The 22189-nt window shown below is 62.1% G+C and overlaps 3 protein-coding genes across 3 annotated transcripts in view; 1 reads left to right on the plus strand and 2 right to left on the minus strand.

Moving 5' to 3' along the window:
* Positions 1-22189, minus strand: part of Pde10a (phosphodiesterase 10A) — a 267542-nt gene that overhangs the window by 225873 nt on the left and 19480 nt on the right.
* LOC125357610 (nascent polypeptide-associated complex subunit alpha, muscle-specific form-like) lies at positions 1453-5573 on the plus strand. The gene is made up of 2 exons (XM_048354562.1): positions 1453-2050; positions 2830-5573. The coding sequence occupies exons 1-2, from the start codon at positions 1453-1455 to the stop codon at positions 5571-5573; spliced, it is 3342 nt and encodes a 1113-aa protein (XP_048210519.1).
* On the minus strand, positions 13597-14837 carry LOC125357482 (basic proline-rich protein-like; the record flags this gene model as incomplete). The annotated part of the gene is made up of 2 exons (XM_048354420.1): positions 13597-13994; positions 14186-14837. Coding segments are annotated over 2 exons (1050 nt in total), but the record flags the coding sequence as incomplete, so codon positions are not given.

Consider the following 22189-nt stretch of genomic DNA (forward strand, 5'->3'; position numbering starts at 1 on the left):
AGCCTTGAGCAAAAGAAGCCAGAGACAGTGCTCAGGCCCTGAGTCCAAGGCCCAGGACTGGCAAAAAAAAAAAAACAAAAGAAGAAGGACAAAGCCCCAGGACTGGCAAAGACAAAAAAAGGGTAAACATCCACTTAAAAAAAAAAGAAAAGAATACGCAGAGCACGTTAGCCTCTTCTTAAGCCTGAGATCAACTTCTAAGACAAGTGTAAGTTTATTCCATGAATTTACTTCTTCTTTTGTGCAACATTAGGGTTATGAAAAGTAATCATGCTATGACGGCGAAGCAATTTTAAAAACCAGTAAGTTGCATGTAAATGGCGGCATTGTGCCGAGCGTTTGATGGTCTACATCTCCCGTGTGCTCCTGGCGTTACTGTGCCAAGATCTGCACAGCCGAAGAGGATTCGCAACTGAACGCCAGAAAGAAAGGAGAAACGTAGAGCAGATTAGATTTCAAGTCCACTAAAAATCCCCCTGGATTCTCAGTGGCCCCCGAGGGCCGGGCCCGTGGGACACGCGTGGCCTGCGTGGGGATGACGCGCGTGGCCTGCGTGGGGATGACGCGCGTGGCCTGCGCGGGGATGACGTGCGAACTCCCCCATTCCCCCGGGCAGCGCCGCCGCGGCTGCTCCCCCAGCTCCCGAGGCTCAAAGGGACGCGAGGGACGGGGCCCAGCAAGGACAGCGGCTCTGCGGGGACCTTGGGGTCTTCGCTAATATGAAACCAGCGATCGCCTCCCGAGAGGAGACGGGGAAGTAGAAATGTTGTACTATACACCCATAGAGACAAGAGCGAGAAGGTGCGGTTTCTCGGAGCCCTGCAGAAAGGAACGTACGCGGGTGGAGAAGCGCGCGGGGGCTGGCCGCGTAGGCCGGGTCAGCCTGTCGGCCTCCCGCCTCGCCCCGGGCTTGGCGAACACACACTCGCCTTTCTCCTCCGGCTCTCCGTTCGCGGAGGACGCGGCCACGCCCGTGACCGCCGGGGCGGGGGTGGCGTCAGGGGAGGCGACCAGGCTGCTGCGCAGTGAAACAGCCCGCGGGGCTCCATCCATCTGGCCTCCTCAACCGGGCCCCAGCCACGAAGCGCGCGGAACGGCAGCCCGGGTGACCCTGTCCTCGTGTCCCGCGAGAAGCTGGGGGCTTGGAGACTCAGCCCCACCTGCAGCTCGGGGGACACAGGCTCGGGGTTGCAGGCCTGCATTCTCGCTGCGCACCCCGACACAGAGGAAAGGAAGGAAACCCGGACCTGACAGGCCGAGACGCGGGGCGCGCCGGGCGACCCGCCCTCGCCCCACGGAAACCGAGCGCCGTGAACACACCCAAGCCGCAAGCCCGGCCGCGCTCTAGCCCACGAGCAAACCCGCGGGAGGGGCCGCAAGACCGCGCGAAGGCTGCTCGCATCCCAGAGCTGACGGACCGATGGCAGGGCTCCCGCAGCAACAGACGGAAAGATGACACCCCCAAAGGTTCTCAGCGGGGCTCCTCCTCCTTTAGCACGCCGCCCCTCGGGGCGCCCAGTTTCTCCAAGCCTTGCAGCCAGACCTCTGGGCGTCACGCAGCAGACAGCCTGCGACACCCCACCCCCACGTGAAGCCCTTGGGCCCCCGTCTCCCAGCAGGCCCCCGCCCCCCAGCCCGCAAGGCTGCGCTGGGAGCGTGAAGCCTGAGCCGCAGACGGGGCGGGGGCAGAGGGGCCAGGAAGGGCGGAGAGCCCCCAAGTACGCGTTCACACCGGGCTTCGCCTCCTACCACATTCTAGAAGCCCGCGGGGGGGCGCCGTGGTGTCTGCAGACCAGGAGCCGGGACGTGAGCTCCCTGCACCGGGCGCCCCCACAGCCGCCGCCGTCCACGTGCACCAGGAGTTCACAATCACGTCCTCTGCGTCCCCCACCGCTGCCTCCTGCCGGAGCGAACCCGCCCGCCGGAAACCGCCGCATCTCCAGACTCACAGCTCGCTCTCCAGCCCGCGGTTCCCTCCGCTGCCACCGTGAGGCGCCCCTGGGCTCTGCTCTGCCCCCCATGACAGATCCTCCGGGGCCCAGGTACCGCAGTGGGTGGGGGCAGCTCCCACCGCACCCCCTGCCCGCCTCACCGACCACCCTTCTCATGTCCTCTGCGTCCGTATCCCACCCCGCTCCCCCACTTCATTCTGTATCCACAGAGACAACTCAGTTTCCCCACTCCATTGTGCCTGCAGCCTTCTCTCCTCAGAGAGTGGACGGAAATTACCTACCTATCTACATATAAGTATAAACACGCACATGCATATGTGTGTTATATTGTGCACACACACACACCATGCACACACACACACACCATGGTGCTTTGAAATACATACAACTGCAGAAGCGCTCCACTGACAGTCCTATGCATTATCTCACGTGAATCGACGCTTTGCTTTTGTGAGGTACGGGGGTTTGAACTCAGGACCTTGCGCTCGCTGGTCGGGCTCTGGACCGCCCGGGGCACGCCCCCAGCCCCTTCTCCCCTGCACGGGCCAGCCCAGGTGGTAATTTTCCTACTTGCATTTCCCACCACAGCTGAGAGGGTAAAGGTCGCCACGTTCAACCTTGCCCGTGGAGGTGGCGCTAACAAACTTTTCTTCTTTTGGCCTGAGAGCCTTGGAGCACAGCCCTGACCTCAGCTTTCCCGGGAGCTGGGAGGAAAGGTGCGCGCGCCACCGTGCTGCTGGGCAAGACAACGACTCTTCAAGAACGAGAGAGGGAAAGTCTTCCGAGGAGGAACATCTGAAATCACAATCTCGTCAGCACCCAAGAAAAAATGCATTTACTTCCACTTACCCTGTATCTTTGGCAAAACTTTTTATAGTATTACATAACCCTAAGAGCTTCCTGTCGGCCCGTCAGAGAGCTTTGGGAAACTGGAGCTATGATTCCCGTCTGACAGGAAAGGGAAACAAAGGCCTCAAGGAACCAAGTAATGTTCCTAAAACCACGGGCACAGCCAGTGACAGGGATGGGATCCAAACACAGGCCTCCCCAAGAGAGGCACGGGACTCTGCAGAGACACCCACCGAGGCTCCAGGGTCCCAGGAGGAAGGAGCCTCCACGGACGGCGGGCGGCTTATCGGGGATGAGCTGCAGCCAAGTCACGGCTGGACACACCCCACAGGACATACGGGGGTCAAATTGCACCGGGGTCCCGCTGGACACACCCCACAGGACACACGGGGGTCAAATCGCACCCGGGGTCACGCTGGACACACCCCACAGGACATACGGGGGCAGATCGCACCCGGGGTCACGCTGGACACACCCCACAGGACATACGGGGGTCAAATCGCACCCGGGGTCACGGCTGGACACACCCCACAGGACATACGGGGGTCAAATCGCACCGGGGTCACGCTGGACACACCCCACAGGACACACGGGGGTCAAATCGCACCCGGGGTCACGCTGGACACACCCCACAGAACACACGGGGGTCAAATCGCACCCGGGGTCACGCTGGACACACCCCACAGGACATACGGGGGCAGATCGCACCCGGGGTCACGCTGGACACACCCCACAGGACATACGGGGGTCAAATCGCACCGGGGTCACGCTGGACACACCCCACAGGACACACGGGGGTCAAATCGCACCCGGGGTCACGCTGGACACACCCCACAGGACATACGGGGGCAGATCGCACCCGGGGTCACGCTGGACACACCCCACAGGACATACGGGGGTCAAATCGCACCCGGGGTCACGCTGGACACACCCCACAGGACACACGGGGGTCAAATCGCACCCGGGGTCACGCTGGACACACCCCACAGGACATACGGGGGCAGATCGCACCCGGGGTCACGCTGGACACACCCCACAGGACATACGGGGGTCAAATCGCACCCGGGGTCACGCTGGACACACCCCACAGGACATACGGGGGCAGATCGCACCCGGGGTCACGCTGGACACACCCCACAGGACATACAGGGGCAGGTCGCACCCGGGGTCACGCTGGACACACCCCACAGGACATACGGGGGTCAAATCGCACCCGGGGTCACGCTGGACACACCCCACAGGACATACAGGGGTCAAATCGCACCCGGGGTCACGCTGGACACACCCCACAGGACATACGGGGGTCAAATCGCACCCGGGGTCACGCTGAACACACCCCACAGGACATACAGGGGCAGGTCGCACCCGGGGTCACGCTGGACACACCCCACAGGACATACGGGGGTCAAATCGCACCGGGGTCCCGCTGGACACACCCCACAGGACACACGGGGGTCAAATCGCACCCGGGGTCACGCTGGACACACCCCACAGGACATACGGGGGCAGATCGCACCCGGGGTCACGCTGGACACACCCCACAGGACATACGGGGGTCAAATCGCACCCGGGGTCACGGCTGGACACACCCCACAGGACATACGGGGGTCAAATCGCACCGGGGTCACGCTGGACACACCCCACAGGACACACGGGGGTCAAATCGCACCCGGGGTCACGCTGGACACACCCCACAGGACACACGGGGGTCATATCGCACCCGGGGTCACGCTGGACACACCCCACAGGACATACGGGGGCAGATCGCACCCGGGGTCACGCTGGACACACCCCACAGGACATACGGGGGTCAAATCGCACCGGGGTCACGCTGGACACACCCCACAGGACACACGGGGGTCAAATCGCACCCGGGGTCACGCTGGACACACCCCACAGGACATACGGGGGCAGATCGCACCCGGGGTCACGCTGGACACACCCCACAGGACATACGGGGGTCAAATCGCACCCGGGGTCACGCTGGACACACCCCACAGGACACACGGGGGTCAAATCGCACCCGGGGTCACGCTGGACACACCCCACAGGACATACGGGGGCAGATCGCACCCGGGGTCACGCTGGACACACCCCACAGGACATACGGGGGTCAAATCGCACCCGGGGTCACGCTGGACACACCCCACAGGACATACGGGGGCAGATCGCACCCGGGGTCACGCTGGACACACCCCACAGGACATACAGGGGCAGGTCGCACCCGGGGTCACGCTGGACACACCCCACAGGACATACGGGGGTCAAATCGCACCCGGGGTCACGCTGGACACACCCCACAGGACATACGGGGGTCAAATCGCACCCGGGGTCACGCTGGACACACCCCACAGGACATACGGGGGTCAAATCGCACCCGGGGTCACGCTGAACACACCCCACAGGACATACAGGGGCAGGTCGCACCCGGGGTCACGCTGGACACACCCCACAGGACATACGGGGGCAGATCGCACCCGGGGTCACGCTGGACACACACCACAGGACATACGGGGGCAGATCGCACGCAGGGTCCCGCTGGACACACCCCACAGGACATACGGGGCAGATCGCACCCGGGGTCACGCTGGACACACCCCACAGGACATACGGGGGCTGATCGCACCCGGGGTCACGCTGGACACACCCCACAGGACACACGGGGGTCAAATCACACCCGGGGTCACACTGGACACACCCCACAGGACATACGGGGGTCAAATCGCACCCGGGGTCACGCTGGACACACCCCACAGGACATACGGGGGCTGATCGCACCCGGGGTCACGCTGGACACACCCCACAGGACATACGGGGGTCAAATCGCACCCGGGGTCACGCTGGACACACCCCACAGGACATACGGGGGTCAAATCGCACCCGGGGTCACGCTGGACACACCCCACAGGACATACGGGGGTCAAATCGCACCCGGGGTCACGCTGGACACACCCCACAGGACATACGTGGGCAGATCGCACCCGGGGTCACACTGGACACACCCCACAGGACATACGTGGGCAGATCGCACCCGGGGTCACGCTGGACACACCCCACAGGACATACGGGGGTCAAATCGCACCCGGGGTCACGCTGGACACACCCCACTGGACATGAGAGGGCAAAGACTCAGGGTCATGGCTGGACACACCCCACAGGACACGAGAGGGCAAATCGCACTCAGGATCACACTGGACACACCCCACAGGACACGAGAGGGCAAATCGCACTCAGGATCACACTGGACACACCCCACAGGACACGAGAGGACAAAGCGCTCTCGGGATCACACTGGACAGACTCGGGCCCTGGTCGCGAGGCACCTCCACCGTTTCCCGAGCTCTGGGATGGCACTGAGAACCCATCAAACCCCAGGACTCGGGTGCACATGCACAGCACAGGCCCTGCCCCTGGGCTGCGTCCTCCCCCGGGAGCACTCCCGGTGCTCTGCTTTGCTGCCTCTCCCTTCTCAACCCCAGGAGTCCACCCAGGGGGCGCGGGGATCGCACAGACCCATCCGGGGGTTCCCCCGGGGGGCTTCCCCGAGCAGAGGGGAGCACACGGAGCCCGGCTGGGGGAAGGGGGAGGCCTGAGAGAGGCGGGGGGGTCAGGTCCCGGGAGCACGGCGGGCCTGGCGCTGAGGAATCAGAGCCCCGGCCCCCTCCCGGGGAGCCCCGAGGGCAGTGCTGTTCCGGGGGCCTTCCGCGTGGGGAGAGGCCGTTCCGCCTGCAGCCACCGACGCAGAACCGGCGCTGTGCGCCCCGTCCTGGGCCCAGAGCGAGCGGGGAGACGTCACCGGCCGCGCCGCGACGATGGGGCCCCGTGTGGGGCTCCTGTGAGAGACACGGGGCCCAGCCGAGGAGGAGAGGCAGGAGGAAGGACCCGGTGTGAGGCTCGAGACGCCCCGTCCAAACGCGGGGGGGGGGGGGGGGCTGTCGCTGGCTCCCGACACGAGCGCTGCTCCCGGCTGAGTTACTCGGCCTTCGGGGGCCGCGTCTGCTAGCTGCCGCTGGCCTGAGCCCGCGGGCCGGGCCCCGCAGCCCTCGTCCCCACCTTTCCTGCGCGGGCACCGTTTTCTGGGTGAGGAAGCCACCGCGGGCGCCCTCCCAGCCCGTCCCCGCGCCCCGGGCGGCCTCTGCCGGTGCAGCCCGCCGTCACGGGACGGGACGGGCCTGGAGCGCGTGCACGCGGGCTGGCTTCGGGCGCGCGTGAGGGGCCGGGAGCGGGTTCCGGTCCCGCAGTCCCACGGCAGCGAGAGACGGCGCTGGCTGAGCACCGCGGCGCCCCCGGCTTCGCCTAAGGAAATGACGGTGCCCATCGCCACTGCAGGGGCTTCGGGGTGACTGGACGCCACGCAGGCGCGATTCAAGGGAAGGGCATAGACACGGGGGTAGGGCAGACGGGGCAGGCGCGTGTGTAATCACGCGGTTCCCGTGTGCCGCCGTGGGTGGGTGTAATTACACAAGTCTGCAGGCTTCCTGCCCGGGAGCCGGGGAAGCTGCCGGCCAGGAGATGGCAGCACGCACCAGACAACGAGGCCAGCCCCGCGTGCGTGCGTGTGTGTGCACGTGTGTGTGCGTGTCCATCTTCCAGACCGAGGTTCAAAAGTGTTCCTCAGCACTCCCCCCCGCCTGTCCATGCCAGGCACATGCGTGTGTGTGTGTGCTTGCACACGTGCACAGAGGGGGAGCTGTGAACACTGAGGGAGAGGCGCAGACCCCGGAGCTTCAGCACGGGAGCCCTCGCCGCACGCGACCGCGGTGTGCGCACGCGCGCGTTCACCTCCTCGACGGACGCGGAGAGCCCGTCACCAGCTCCACCCCGTGCCACCGGCAAATTTAAAAAAAATGGCGTGAGGCGGCGGAACCCTCACTCGGGACTTGAGCACCGCGGGCGGCCAGCCGGGGGCTGGGATGCGGTGACGTTGACACGGGCGTGCGTTTGTTGCTGTGCTTAGAGAATAAAGGGCGTCACCCACTCGCTCACCCGGTTCACCCACCCATTAGTTCACTTGTTCCGTGGCTCGCTTCCTTGCTCGTCCGTCCACTCATTCGTGCACCCAACGCTCACTCGCTCCTGAATGATCCGTTCGCTCACGCGCGTTCGTGTATTCATTCAAACGCCCATCCACTCATTCCCTCGAGAGCAGGGCTCCCCCCCCCGCCCTCCCCCCAGCCGTTCTGCGCTGTGGGGCTTCGGTCAGACACTAGGGGGCTCCGCCCTGTCGCTGCGCGGCGGAAAATCCCACGCTGACGGTGGCGGCTTGTCTCCTGCTCGGTGGGGGCCAGGGAGCTCACATTTACCCTCCAAGGAGTCAAAACCAGAGGGGGGAGAGGGAGAGGGGGCGTCCTGAGGGGGAGCAGCCTTTCCACACCGGCCCAAGCATTTCAGACGGGAGACCTTCAAGCCGTGCGGGAGCGGGAAGAGCGATCGTGTCATCTTTACTGAACTGGAGACGCCTGGGGGTGGAGGGCGCGGCCAGTGCTCCGGCCCGGGACCCCCGGAGACACCTGGGGGTGGAGGGCGCGGCCAGTGCTCCCGCCCCGGGACCCCCGGAGACACCTGGGGGTGGAGGGCGCGGCCAGTGCTCCGGCCGGCCCGGGACCCCCGGAGACGCCTGGGGGTGGAGGGCGCGGCCAGTGCTCCCGCCCGGGACCAGCGGCTCAACGCGTCACGCAAACACACCCCAGTAAACGCTTGACGGGCTGACAACTGAGAAAGACACCAAACGTCCACTGAACTATCTACAGTCAGGACAAGACAACGGGCCTTTTCTGTGGTTCCGGGGGCACAAAAAGAACACCGAATGCACAGCGTGAACTGACTAGCTACCCCAGAATTCAACGAAACTTCCCAGGGCCAGGCTGAATGAGCCTTTGGTGTCGGAATCACCGCAGCGGCGGTCGTGGGACATAGGTGTATCCTGGACTTGGAACCCAAGCTGACGATGGGAAGCTGAGTTGGGCTCTTGAAACAGCTGTGCTTGGACTGACCGGGTTTGAAGTTGGATGCGGTCTCCCAGGAAGAGAGGCAGAAGAAGACCCAGCGCCGGCCGGCGAGCGGAAGGCGCCGTCCCGGACCCCGGGCCCGACCCCCACTGCACACACGGGGCTGGTGGGGGGACACGGAGCGGTAACTGCCAGAATCCGGCCGTGTGGCCGCCGGAGCTGGCCCTCCGCCCTGGTCCACTCCGCGCCCTCACGGCCGGCCCCGCGGGCGGCCGCATGGCTGACTTCACCCGGTGGGCCATGGGGGGGCGGGGCAGCGAGGGCCCGGGGTGCAGATGTGCGGGAACGCGCTGGGGTCCACGCTGCCGCCCCCCCCCCGTCTCCAGTCCCGTGGGCGGTGGGTGGTCTTGTGAGAGGCACCCAAACCACGCAGCGCGGGCAGCAGGGTCTGAGGCGCTGGGCGCGGGCCACGTGGGCCCCGGGCTGCCGCCCTGAGGCCGCCCAGCCGCCGAGCTGCTCCCTGCGGCGGCCGCCCCCCCAGAGGCCGACCTAGAGGCGCGCACCTGTGGGCCGCCCCCCCCCCCACCGGCCCCCGGTCCTCGGGACTCCCTGGGGCCCCGGCAGGGCCCGGGCTGCCCAGGCTGCAGCTGTGAAGTCAGCGGCAACCGCCCCGCCGCCGTCCAGTGTAAAAATAGCATCTCCCTCTCGCGGAGCCGGGTTGCTGAGCAACCCGCTTCCCCCCTCGGCTCCTGACTGAGTCTCCCCGAGCGCGTCCCCATTGGCCCTGGGCGAGCAGTCCGGAGGGGCCGATTGGTCAGGGCAACCTGACAGGTCCTGCCGGCGGGAGCCAGGGAGGTGGGAAGGCAGGAAGGGGCTGCGCGCCCGCTCCCAGGCCGGCGTGAAGGGCACCGTGGCGCGGCGCCCTCCTCTCCAGACGCCGGCGAGCGTCTCCTCCTTCAGGACCCTGGAGAGCGAGGACTTCTGCCCGGCTGCCCGTCATCCCCGCTTTCTGTCTCACCTCTCCTCTCCCCCACCCCCTCTCCCGCCATGCAGACATAACCCGGTGGAAGAGGAGAGGAGAGTGGAGACGGCGGGAGCCCTGTAGGGACGCACTGCAGAGGGCGACCGGCCGATCCGCGGCAGGCGCCGGGCCTGCTCCACGCCCCTGCACGGCCCCCTCTCGAGACCAAGTTCAAAAACAGCCCTGTAGGCCAAGCTGCGCGTCATCGCGTGCTGCAGCCTCAGGACTCAGAGGGGGGCCCTGGAGCCCACGGGTGGCGGCGGGGGACGGAGGACACGTCCTGAGGGAGGCGGGAGACGGCCCAGGGGGCCTGGCCAAGGCTGCGGACGAGCCGGCCACCAGCCCCAAACCCGGACGCTCTCTCGTGCCCGAGACCTCGCCCCACGGTCACAGCCAGCGCCGCGCAGTGCGTCCCAGGGCGGGGCTGGGGGAGGGGCGCCCCTCAGCTCTGGGGGCTCCGCCGGGATGGATCTCCGTGCGTTCTCGAGGGAGGCACGGAGCCTACTCTGTATTGTTCCAGAAAGGCCGTCTGTCTCTGCAGTGCTGAGATGCCCGCTGATTCCTGTGGCACCTAGAGGAACGAACGCCAAGCTCCTTCGCAAAGCTACGGGCCGTGCCTGACTGGCTCCAGCCCCTCGCGCCTGGCTGTCCCCCACCCTGAAGCCACGCTGTGGTGGGGGGGGGGGGGCACAGAGACTCCGATCTGGTCTTCCCAAACCCTCGTGGCCCTCCTGCACTGCTCAGGTCCGGAGCCTCCTCCCTGTACGCGAGAATCCCTCTGCAGAAGAGAATCTGTTAGTTTCCGCCATGCCCATGACAGAAGAATGCCTTCTCATCTCTGTCTGCACAGCTCCGCATAGCCCCCCCCCCAAAACTATCCAACAGACGAGCACCATCTTGAACTCACTGTCGAGTGACGCACTCCACTGCCAAAGGTACATCCATGTAGTCACAGCCCACGGTTAGCGGCCCGTCTCCCGGGCTCGATGCCGTTCGTGTGCACGGTAGGAAATGGCGACCAACGATGATTTCCAAACTGAATAAAGATAGGCCTTTTATGAACTCATAAATGTCTGTTGTTTTGTGAACTCAAAGAAATCTACATTTGTCTCAAACGCGAATTCAGACTCAGTTTCTGTGTTGTAAGCTCATGGTCTTCATTAGCTTCCTGGGGTCTTTGTCCAAGGAAGCCACAGTCCACGGTTCACAGCCCACGGTCCGGGGCCCACGGTCCATGTCCATGCCCAGGCCACCTTCTCTCCGGCTGCTGCCCTTGTTTCTCAGGACCCTGCAAAATGCCATGTCACGATTTGATCTGTGCATAGACCGCTGGGCCTGTGTGCTGCTCAAGTAGGATGCGCGTTTCCGTTCATTTGAGTGTCTAGATTCAGTTTATTCTTCTTAGTGGCTGACTGGTCTTTGTCCAGAGGGAAGGAGTGGTGGGGGCGGGGGGCTCGGCGTGCCAGGCACAGATGGGAAACCTCCCGTCCCTCGACTTGCTCAAGTCCCAGGGGCTCCACTGAAGAGGACGGGCAGCTGGCCCAGGCAGCGCACCGGAGCCCAACCTGCGTGCCCACCTACAGGGCAAGAGGGGGTGCAGCCCCCCCGCCCGCCTTTCACCAGCAGTGCCTTCCTGCCTGGCCCTCGCCCGCGGGAGGGGGAGTGGACGGATCTCCAGCCCAGGAGCGGGCGCCTCACAGTCTGTCGTGGGAAGCCTTTCGTGTGTGGACTCTGTGTTGGTGCCGCAGGAGTTGTTGCTGACACGCTCGCCACCAGGCTGAGCGAGGCGGAAGCCCAACGCCGCGCCCGCGCTCCTTCCCCACCGCCCTGCGTTCAGCTGCTTCACTCCTGGCGTGGAATCAGGAGTCACCGAGGGCTGGCGAGATCGCTGGGGCTCAGTCCCCACCGGATTTCCGGAGAAGCTCCAGGTTTTCCTCCATCGGTGGCGTCGTCACACGTTTCGGTTTCAGGCTTTCTCTGAACACCCACAACCCTGTCCTAGGCCCTCGGCAGTGAGGATGGAAAGGCGATGGAGTCCGGATTTGCACAGGAAGTGAAGGATTTCTTTCAGGCCTAAGCATGGTGGGCACGGGAAGGAGACAGACACGCAGGCGGGCTGCTGGCGTTTGGGTGTGGGTTGGTGCCGTTTCTCCCGACGCAGACCCCGGCACCAGTGACAGTTCTTAAGTCCATTTTCTTGTCTATCTCTTGCCTCTTTGCTGTGATTTCTTCTTCACTGTCTCCCCCAGGCCTAGGCGAGTGTCTGGCAGGAGCTAGGAGCTCAATAAACACACAACGCATGGATGTACAACCCTCGCCTCTAGGCGGGGCAGCGGGACGTGAAGCAGGGCAGTGGGCGCAGTGCACAGGAAAGTTCTGGAAGGATACCCGGTAGGATTCTGGTGACAAGGCAGGAAATGAGGCCAGAAAACTCAGGAAGTCAGTAAACAGAGCCGGGCGCTCGCAGCAGGTGTGCGGGTTTGTATCCGGGCTCTCTCTCCCTGCCGCACAGATGGAAATGTTTTGATTGCTCACCAGCGTCAAACCGCATCTAAATAAATCGCTGACAAATGCGCTAAGTTCAGTGCTTTCTGCCTGAAAGACTCACAAGGCCTCCATCTACATACGTACACCCTTACGTGGTCCGTACAAGTGTACAAGCAATATCGTCAGGATAAAACACGGAACTTGACAGTTTCTTTTAATAATAATATCTGGTGGGCTTTTTTTTTTTAAGGTCTAATTTGGTCCTACAAAGGGAATGGAACATCTGTGCTTAGAAAAATGAGTCTGCTTCTTGATTTCTCTATCCCCACCCCAGCACCAACCCACCAGGGAACCTCACCATCCCGCTGAAGTAAGACTTGACTTCAAAGACAAACACTGCACTTTGTGCGCTCACGCTGTACCAAGCCGGGGAAGAAACAGCGCTGCGTGGATCACGCAGACCGGGGCGCGCAGCGGCTCCGACCCACGGCGTCTGCGGGGGGGGGGGGGGGTCTGGCTGTCCCGCTGCCCCGTGTGCGGCTGTGTTCTCATATTCTCATGCTTTTTCTCGGCGCATGTGCCTTGATGAAAGCCGCTAAGCGCAGTGCCGTAGACTCGCCCCGTCTCCTGGTCCCACGAGGCGGAGGCGTGCTTCCTGAGCAGCTCAGTCCCGCCTGAGGGGACATCAGAGAGCTGGGAGAGGGGCCTTCGCGGAGATGGCCACGGGCACGGCAATGCGGAGACGGAGTGACGGTGATGCTACAGTGAGACTGGGGGGGGGGGACTGGCCAGCAGTGATGGTGACATGGATGGTGATGGTGAGTGTGACCATGGTGGTGGTGGTGACGACTTTGAATGTCAGGTGACGCTGATGTGGTGACGACGGTCACAGTGATGGAGACGGATGATAACGATGACAGCCACGTTACTGGTGACCTGAACAGCGGTAGTGACTGATGGTAGTAGGGATGGTGGACGTTGATGATGACGTTAACAGTGGTCATGGTGATGATGATGACGCTGTGGTAGTGATGTTAATGATGATGGTGGTGGTGGTGGTGGTGATGGTGGTGATGGTGGTGGTGATGGTGGTGATGGTGGTGGTGATGTGATGGTGGTGATGGTGGTGGTGATGGTGGTGATGGTGGTGGTGGTGGTGGTGGTGAGGTGATGATGGTGATGGTGATGGTGGTGGTGGTGGTGACGGTGGTGGTGATGGTGGTGGTGATGGTGGTGGTGGTGGTGGTGACGGTGGTGGTGATGGTGGTGATGGTGGTGGTGATGGTGGTGGTGGTGGTGGTGGTGATGGTGGTGATGGTGGTGGTGGTGGTGGTGGTGATGGTGGTGGTGGTGGTGGTGGTGGTGGTGGTGATGGTGGTGATGGTGGTGGTGATGGTGGTGGTGACGGTGGTGGTGGTGGTGGTGGTGATGGTGGTGGTGGTGGTGGTGGTGGTGACGGTGGTGGTGGTGGTGGTGGTGGTGACGGTGGTCGTGGTGGTGACAGTGGTGGTGGTGGTGGTGACAGTGGTGGTGGTGGTGACGGTGGTGATGGTGGTGGTGGTGGTGGTGACGGTGGTGATGGTGGTGGTGGTGGTGGTGATGGTGGTGGTGGTGGTGATGGTGGTGGTGATGGTGGTGATGGTGGTGGTGATGGTGGTGGTGGTGGTGGTGGTGATGGTGGTGGTGGTGGTGGTGATGGTGGTGATGGTGGTGGTGATGGTGGTGATGGTGGTGGTGATGGTGGTGGTGGTGAGGTGATGATGGTGATGGTGGTGGTGATGGTGGTGGTGGTGGTGGTGGTGGTGGTGGTGACGGTGGTGGTGATGGTGGTGATGGTGGTGGTGATGGTGGTGGTGGTGGTGATGGTGATGGTAGTGGTGATGGTGGTGATGGTGTTGGTGATGGTGGTGGTGGTGGTGGTAGTGATGGTGGTGGTGGTGGTGGTGGTGGTGGTGGTGGTGATGGTGGTGGTGGTGACGGTGGTGGTGGTGGTGGTGGTGGTGGTGGTGGTGATGGTGGTGGTGGTGGTGGTGGTGGTGGTGATGGTGGTGGTGATGGTGGTGATGGTGGTGGTGATGGTGGTGGTGATGGTGGTGGTGGTGGTGGTGGTGGTGGTGGTGGTGACGGTGGTGATGGTGGTGGTGGTGGTGGTGATGGTGGTGACGGTGGTGGTGGTGACGGTGGTGGTGGTGGTGGTGGTGGTGGTGGTGACGGTGGTGGTGGTGATGGTGGTGGTGATGGTGGTGATGGTGGTGGTGGTGATGGTGGTGGTGGTGGTGATGGTGATGGTGGTGGTGATGGTGGTGATGGTGTTGGTGATGGTGGTGGTGGTGGTGGTAGTGATGGTGGTGGTGGTGATGGTGGTGGTGATGGTGGTGGTGGTGATGGTGGTGGTGGTGGTGGTGGTGATGGTGGTGGTGGTGGTGGTGGTGGTGATGGTGGTGATGGTGGTGGTGATGGTGGTGGTGGTGGTGGTGGTGGTGGTGGTGGTGATGGTGGTGGTGATGGTGATGGTGGTGATGGTGGTGGTGGTGACGGTGGTGGTGGTGACGGTGATGATGGTGGTGGTGGTGGTGATGGTGATGGTGGTGGTGGTGGTGACGGTGGTGATGGTGGTGATGGTGGTGGTGGTGGTGGTGGTAGGGACTTGTGGCAGTAGTGGTAGAACTCGTGGTGGTGATTTTGATAGTAATAAGGATGGCTAGAATTGTGCTGGCGGTGACTTGGTAGAGATGGTAACAGTAGCAGTTGTGGTGACAGCCATAATGATTGTGACAGAACGATGGAGATTCCACGTCAATGGTCAATGCAGTGAGTGTCCTAAGTAGGATGTTGGTAAAACAAGGCTGTGTTCTGGAAAAGGACTATTTGGAACCGGCGTAAGCAAAGGCTGTCAGGAGGCTAGCCTTGTGCTTTCCTCCAGCCCGGTCTACCGTACTGGATTCTTTGGTGTTCTCAGTGACTTTACAATACAACTACCCCGAGGAGCGAGGACTGACGGTGTGTGCACATAGTTCCACAGGGGTGACCACCGGCACTCCTGTATAAACGTGAGCAACGCCTCGTGCCGTGGTCCTGTCTTCATAAAAGGAGGCTTGGGCCGGTGTCCTGTGGGGTGCACACCAGAGCTCTCCAGGAGGGCCGTGAGAGCCACACGGAGGCGCCCATCACTGCGCCTCAGCCCGTGGAGGTGGGGTGAGGGGTCCCCTCCCCCGCATCTCACTCCTCTCAGCTTCCCCAGGGTCTCGGAGCCTGACTCCACCAGTGAGCACCCCCAAACATAAGGGCCGCTCCTCATGCAACTAGGTAGTAACGCTTCCCCCAAATTTCAGTATTGTAAATGTCTAAATTATTTCCAAATAGTTTATACTGAAAACTTCAAACTCTAATATTATAAACAATAACACACACACACACACACACACACACACACACACACACACACACACCAGCCTGCTGTTCAGAGGAAAAGGAGCATTCTCCGTGTCAACATGCGGGAGTTGTGTGATCACACAGCCTGTGGTCTCCATAGCAACACATCCCATCGCCTAGGCGACAGTGGTCTTATGATGTCACCAATGAGCCAAACTAACTTAGAAACACACGGACAGTTCCTCCCGGGTGCACCCACGTCTTACAGTTTTATGCAAGTCTTCTGGGGTTGGAGTGCGGGGAACGGCTTCAAGGACAGACGGGGACAGTGACGTGAGAAGACTTGCAGGGTTTCAGGATTCCTCTTATGGGATTTGCAACACACACACACACACACACACACACACACACACACACACACACCCTGCCAGGTACCTCTCATGCCATCCCATGGAGAGTGTTCCAGCTGCAGAACGGAAGCCGGAACACAGAGGAGACAGGCAAGCGGCCGAGGCCCTGGGTGAGGGGCGGAAGCGCCCAGCGAAGCTGCCTCCCATTCGCTCTGCACAACGCTGACAAGGTTCAGGAACCGCCCAGGCCACGCGGCTGTCCCAGACCAAGCGACTGCTGAAACGCAGGTGTCCGTCTGCCTCACTGCTGGCAATATTCCCATGCGCGTGCCCTCTCGTGAGCTCGGGGGGCACACTCAGGTACAAGCGTGTGGAAGAGACATGAGCGAAGGACTCTGCCATGTGTTCAAGAGCAGGAGCCCAGGGGAAAGGGGACTCTTAGCTTTTCCTCTCTACTTTCTCTCATTCCTGGTCTGCTCGAGTGATGGAGACATCTAAAGACATCTGAAATACACAGCAAGCGGGACAAGGAATGTTACTGGCCTGGTGGTTGGTTTGGTTTTGTTGTCCCCGAGCCACTGTCCTAATGCATGTGCTGACTTCCAAAATAACCACGCACTCGAGGCTGAACCTGAAGGGGCCTTACAAACGCCATGACCTCTGCCATGGAAGCGAGGCTCGCCCATGCCCAGATGAATTTCCCTGCACAAAAGGGCGAGGCAGCAGTGCAGTGCTCGCACACAACTCCCCATGAAGCCTGGGCAGAGCAGGAGAGCAGACGGGTGCGAGGCAGAGGAGAGGAAGGGGGGCAGGTGAGCGCGTGGACAGGAGGCTGAGGAGAGGAAGGGGGGCAGGTGAGCGCGTGGACAGGAGGCTGAGGAGAGGAAGGGGGGCAGGTGAGCGCGTGGACAGGAGGCTGAGGAGAGGAAGGGGGGCAGGTGAGCACGTGGACAGGAGGCTGAGGAGGGAAGGAGGGCAGGTGAGCGCGTGGACAGGAGGCTGAGGAGAGGAAGGGGGGCAGGTGAGCGCGTGGACAGGAGGCTGAGGAGAGGAAGGAGGGCAGGTGAGCGCGTGGACAGGAGGGAGGCTGAGGAGAGGAAGGGGGGCAGGTGAGCGCGTGGACAGGAGGGAGGCTGAGGAGGGAAGGAGGGCAGGTGAGCGCGTGGACAGGAGGGAGGCTGAGGAGAGGAAGGGGGGCAGGTGAGCGCGTGGACAGGAGGGAGGCTGAGGAGGGAAGGAGGGCAGGTGAGCGTGTGGACAGGAGGGAGGCTGAGGAGGGAAGGAGGGCAGGTGAGCGTGTGGACAGGAGGGAGGCTGAGGAGGGGAAGGGGGGCAGGTGAGCGTGTGGACAGGAGGGAGGCTGAGGAGGGAAGGAGGGCAGGTGAGCGCGTGGACAGGAGGGAGGCTGAGGAGGGGAAGGGGGGCAGGTGAGCGCGTGGACAGGAGGGAGGCTGAGGAGGGAAGGAGGGCACAGGAGGCCAGTGAAGAGGCCTTCTCCAAACCTGCAGCAGTTTATACAACGAAGCCAAGCCACAGAGCAGAACACCAGGATGGTAACAGAGACGTCATCTGAGAGTGAGACAAGAAATAACAGAAATCCTAACACCTGTGACAAAGCAGGCGTCCCCCGCACAGGGCAAGGGGCTGGGAAGGAGGCGGCGGTTGGTCGATCTGCACTGCTGTAACTCATCACGGTCTCCAGAGGTGGAGGACACGGGACAGGACAAAGTGGTTGCCGCTTTGCTGGCTGACACGGGGTGTGAGCCTTGCCTGTTTTCACTCGGGGCAGCCATAGAGGCAAACAGCAGCCATACGCTAGGCATTCACCGACACGAGTCACATGACCTCGGCCCAGCCTCCTCTGCTGAGACCACAAGGCCCAAGTTACCGCCGCAAGGCCCAAGTCAGCCCGGCAGGGCCCAAGTCATTGCCTGCAAGCACGGGCGGGCTTCTTCCTTGGCCTTTTCTTTAGAAACCTCAGTCAGTGCTTCAGCTCTCGGGCCGGCGGCAGGCAGGGCTTTGGCTTTGTGAGAATCTGGTTTTCCTTCTATTTCCGGCTGCATTTCTGACACCACCCAAAGGTGGAGCCAGTCCTAGAGGGAAAGGGTGAAGAGTCCACCAGAACCAGGAATGGTGATTGGAAGGCATTCCTGAGAACACCACCCCAACCCCCCTGTGAGGCCCGACACCGGCTCCCCGAGGTGAACAGCGGCAAGCCGTGAGTAACTCCGTTGGCGCACAGTGGCTGCGTGGACATTGCTATGGGAACATGAATTTGGAACCTGCCACGATTCCACTTTACATATTCTTTTAAAATGTTGTCAGTAATGATCAGAACTAATGCCAGTTGCCAGTTCCTAATTTGCAATCTGTTGAGCCAAACACATTCCCGTAAAACCTGCCAGTTCCAAAAACTTCCAACGTCAGAATCATGAGGCGTGACCTGATTCTTTCACACGTCCCCTTTGGCTCTCACTGGGTCAGAGCAGAACTCAGCCCCCGCCACCAACCCTCGTCAGCAACCACCCAGCACCCACACCAATGGCCAAGGAGGGGCAGAGGGACCAGTACCACGACGGGCCCCCACTGCCTCGGGCCGGTCTGCACCCACGCTGACTCTCGTTTACACTGATTGCCACCCTGTGCGCCGCTGGACCGGGAGATTGGGAACACAAGACAAAGGCACGGGCTGATTCCTTTTGGCCACCAACTCCCAGCCACCCTGCCTCTTCCACGTGGGAAGAGCGTGGCGCCCATGGCTACGCAGGAGGCTGAGATCTGAGGGCTGGGATTCGAAGCCACGGGACAGGAAAGGCCTTGAGACTCTCATCTCCGTGAAACTACCAAAAACAAAAAACAAAAAAACAGAAGTGGCGCTGTGGCTCAAGTGGTAAAGTGCTGGCCTTGAGCAAAAGAGGCTCAGGGTCAGGGCTCAGGCTCTGAGTTCAAGCCTCAGGACCAGCACAAAACAACAACAACACACACACACACACACACACACACACACACACACACACACACACACACACGGAAGGGCTGCTCCTCCACTCCCAAGCGTCCTCCTGGGTTCAGAGAAAGCCCTTTCCAGCAGACCCCAGCAGATGCCGCCTCCCGCCTCCCGCCTCCCGCCTCCCGCCTCCCGCCTCCCGCCTCCCGCCTCCCGCCTCCCGCCTCCCGCCTCCCGCCTCCCGCCTCCCGCCTCGGCCCCGGGCTGCGCTGCACTGCGGCTCGCAGTGAGGGTGACCACGCTTGTCTCAGGTCAGCTGTGATCTGGGACGTGACCACGCAGGGACAGAGGCAGGGAGGGACTAGTGTGAAGTGACCGGCACACCCCACCCCTGCCCCAGCTGGGGGCAGCCCGGAGGCGAGGGCGTGCAGGGCCGCCAGGCGCTCCGCACCGAGCCCGGCCCAGCGGACCCCGGGCGGGCTCGGAGAGGACGGGGAGGCTCGCGGATCTAAAACCAGGGGGTCTGGGTGTGAGCTCGTGTGCGGTGTGACCCGTGTGTGGCGGGTGTATGTCTGTATGTATGTGTGTGGGGGGGGGATGGGGCATGTCACTTAGCTGTAGATGTAATGACGGGTCCTGTGTTGCGGTGTGCAGTGTGCGGTGTGTGTTACACACGTAACGCACAGCACACGTGATGCTGTGTGTGGATGGTGTGTGGTGAGTGTGTGCTGTGTATATGTGGTTGTGCGCGTGTAATGTGGGTGACGTGGCGTGTGTGGTTGTGGTATGTGGCTGTGTGGCTGCGCTGCGGTGCTGGCGGCACGCCTGTGCTCGTGTGGTGTGTAATCACACCTGTGTGCGCGTGCGTGAACGGGGTGAGGCCTGCTTCCTGTCTGGCCAGGCCAGGTGACGCTGGGGAAGCAGGCGAGGGTGCAGACCGGGGCGCGGCGTGCGCGTGGTGACACCCGTGGGCAGTGGGGGGGGGGTGGAGAGCCCTCCGGACGCGGGGCCGGGCGGCCCAGGGGTGACCACCGTGCGCACGGCTGGGGGCCGCTGAGCTGGGGCCCCGGGGAGAGGGGCCGAGCGCCACGGGGGCTGAGGGGCACGCAAGCGAGAGGGACTGCACTGCTTTTGCAGAGCGGCCGCCAGGAGGCGCTGGCGTTTTCGTTTTTCTGCTCACAAGCACAGAAGGGAGAAGCCTCCCGGCGCCTCTGCGTCTGCCGCTGCTCGTCGGTGCGCGACGACGGTCCCGTCCTTCACGCAGAAGCACGGAGGCCAGGACGCACGTCAACCCCAGAAGAGACGAGCGCGGCAGCAGGAGTCCACACCCGGAATGTCACGGTCGCGACAGGGAAAGGGAAGCTGAGCTCTGCGATTACCCTCCTGTCGGGAAAAGGCCGGGTGCTACCTAGGAAAGATTACGATCTGCAAGATGAAGTCAGAGGCAAGCACACGCACACACGCGCACGCACACACACACCCTCACCCGGTCACCAGGGAAGTCTTGGCGTCTCCAGATGGCCGGCACCCGTGACTGGGCCCTCCTCCTCCTCCTCCGTCCCTGCAGCCGCTCCCCGTCGACAGGGAAGGCTGCAGAGAACGACCCCACGGGGCTGGGTAGCTGCATCTGCCGCGCTCAAGATCACAAAGCAAACGCAATAAACCAACGCCGTCTCCAATGTTTTGAGAGCTGAAGTACCAGGCGGGGAATTAACGGATTCCCTCTTTCTTTCCGAGTAGGGTGATCCGGTTATCGTCAAACCGGTGGAACGATGACCCCAGTGTCCAGTCCCCACAAGGCCTGCGGGGACGGCCCCGCACGGGGCACACGAGAAAGTGTGCGAATGTGACGGTTAGCCCAGAGCATCCTGAGTCACTCCCACCGGGGCCCGGGGCCCACGAGAGCCGGGCACAACTCCGGGGCAAACACGCCTTTCCCAGCACGCAGCCAGGTCTACACATCCAGTCCTTTCCGTCTTGCAAACCGTTGGCTAAGTCCAGTGAATGGCCAAAGGGCGGGGCATGGGCGTGGCCGCCTGCAGGGCCACGTGTGTACGGCGGAGGTCCCCGGCGCTGCGAACCGCGAGGCGGGAATACTGGCACTGCCTCCACCCCAGCCTGACATTTAACATCGCTTACTGCACAGAGCTGCAGGGAGCAAACTGTGAGCAGAGAAAAAAACAAATCACTCTGAGAAGGAAACAGCTGTACAATTTGGACTCACATCCTAGAACATACCTACTGGTAGTTTAAACTTTACAGTTTTTAAAACAAAGAAGAACGCACATATTTGCCAGAAATCTGTGCCAACTGCCTTTTGGGGGGAGGAAACATCAAGGAAAACGCGATCCACAGCTAAAGGGAATGAGGGTCCCGAGCTTCACCCGCAGAAAGCGGAAGACCGCGGAAGGTTAGCTACTTCTAAGTACAGGGCTGACGGAGGGAACCGAGCCGGGTCGCGGATTTCCTTCCGCTCCTCACTCTTCCTGAGCTCAGCCATCAAGGGGGTACGGGGTCCCGCACTATCGGCTGCCAGAACCTTCTGTGCCCCGGCAGGTGCGGGATGGAGCGTTCCATGAACTGTGAGGGGAGCAGTGTCCGTGTGGCCCCTCTGCACAAAGACTTGGGGCCTTAACTGATGAGATGTCATCAATAACAAGGAATAAGGAGGGGTGGGGGAGACTCTAAACGGTAGCTACAGGTTTCCTGAGGTAAAGCAAACAAAGCCTTTGTGGAACATACTTAAGGAAAACATGGGAGGAAACCTCTGGAGTTGAGAGCCAGGCTGAGTGTTTGACACCAAAAATATGGTCCAGGCAAGGGAAAACGGGGCTCATCTCTATGGGTCCAGTGTGCCCCTCATCCAGTGTGGGACCTGGTGTAAGGTGACCAGGTCCCCAGGACGCTGCCCTCCAGAGTGGGCTGAGCGCATTATGGTGGGGCGGGGTGAGCTGTCGGGGTGCCCCTGGCTGACTTGCAGCCGGCCCCTCTCTCGGATGACACCATTGCAGGAGGTCAGGACGGGCGTGCGGGGCAGGCGGGAGGTTAGATTCGGTCCAGCACACCGTATGCACGCGTGGAAATACACGGAACCTCACTGGCAGGTCTAGTGAATGCATGTGAATCAGAACGCAACTTGGTTTTGTTTTGTTTTTTAAAGGCTCTTGTACCAGCCTCATGGACTTCCTAGCCTTCAAGCCGGAAGCCAAATACATTTCTGTTTATAATAGATCACCCACGCTCAGGTGTTCTGTGCTAGCAGC

This window comes from Perognathus longimembris, chromosome 9 (assembly GCF_023159225.1).
Source record: "Perognathus longimembris pacificus isolate PPM17 chromosome 9, ASM2315922v1, whole genome shotgun sequence".
Lineage (NCBI taxonomy): Eukaryota > Metazoa > Chordata > Mammalia > Rodentia > Heteromyidae > Perognathus > Perognathus longimembris.

What these genes read in the sequence shown, in the direction of transcription:
- LOC125357610 (XM_048354562.1), top strand. Translation starts at nt 1,453, where the DNA reads ATGACACCCCCAAAGGTTCTCAGCGGGGCTCCTCCTCCTTTAGCACGC. An exon ending in TCCGGGGCCCAGGTACCGCA is followed by an intron (nt 2,051 to 2,829) that starts GTGGGTGGGGGC and finishes AACTTTTTATAG; the next exon opens with TATTACATAACCCTAAGAGC.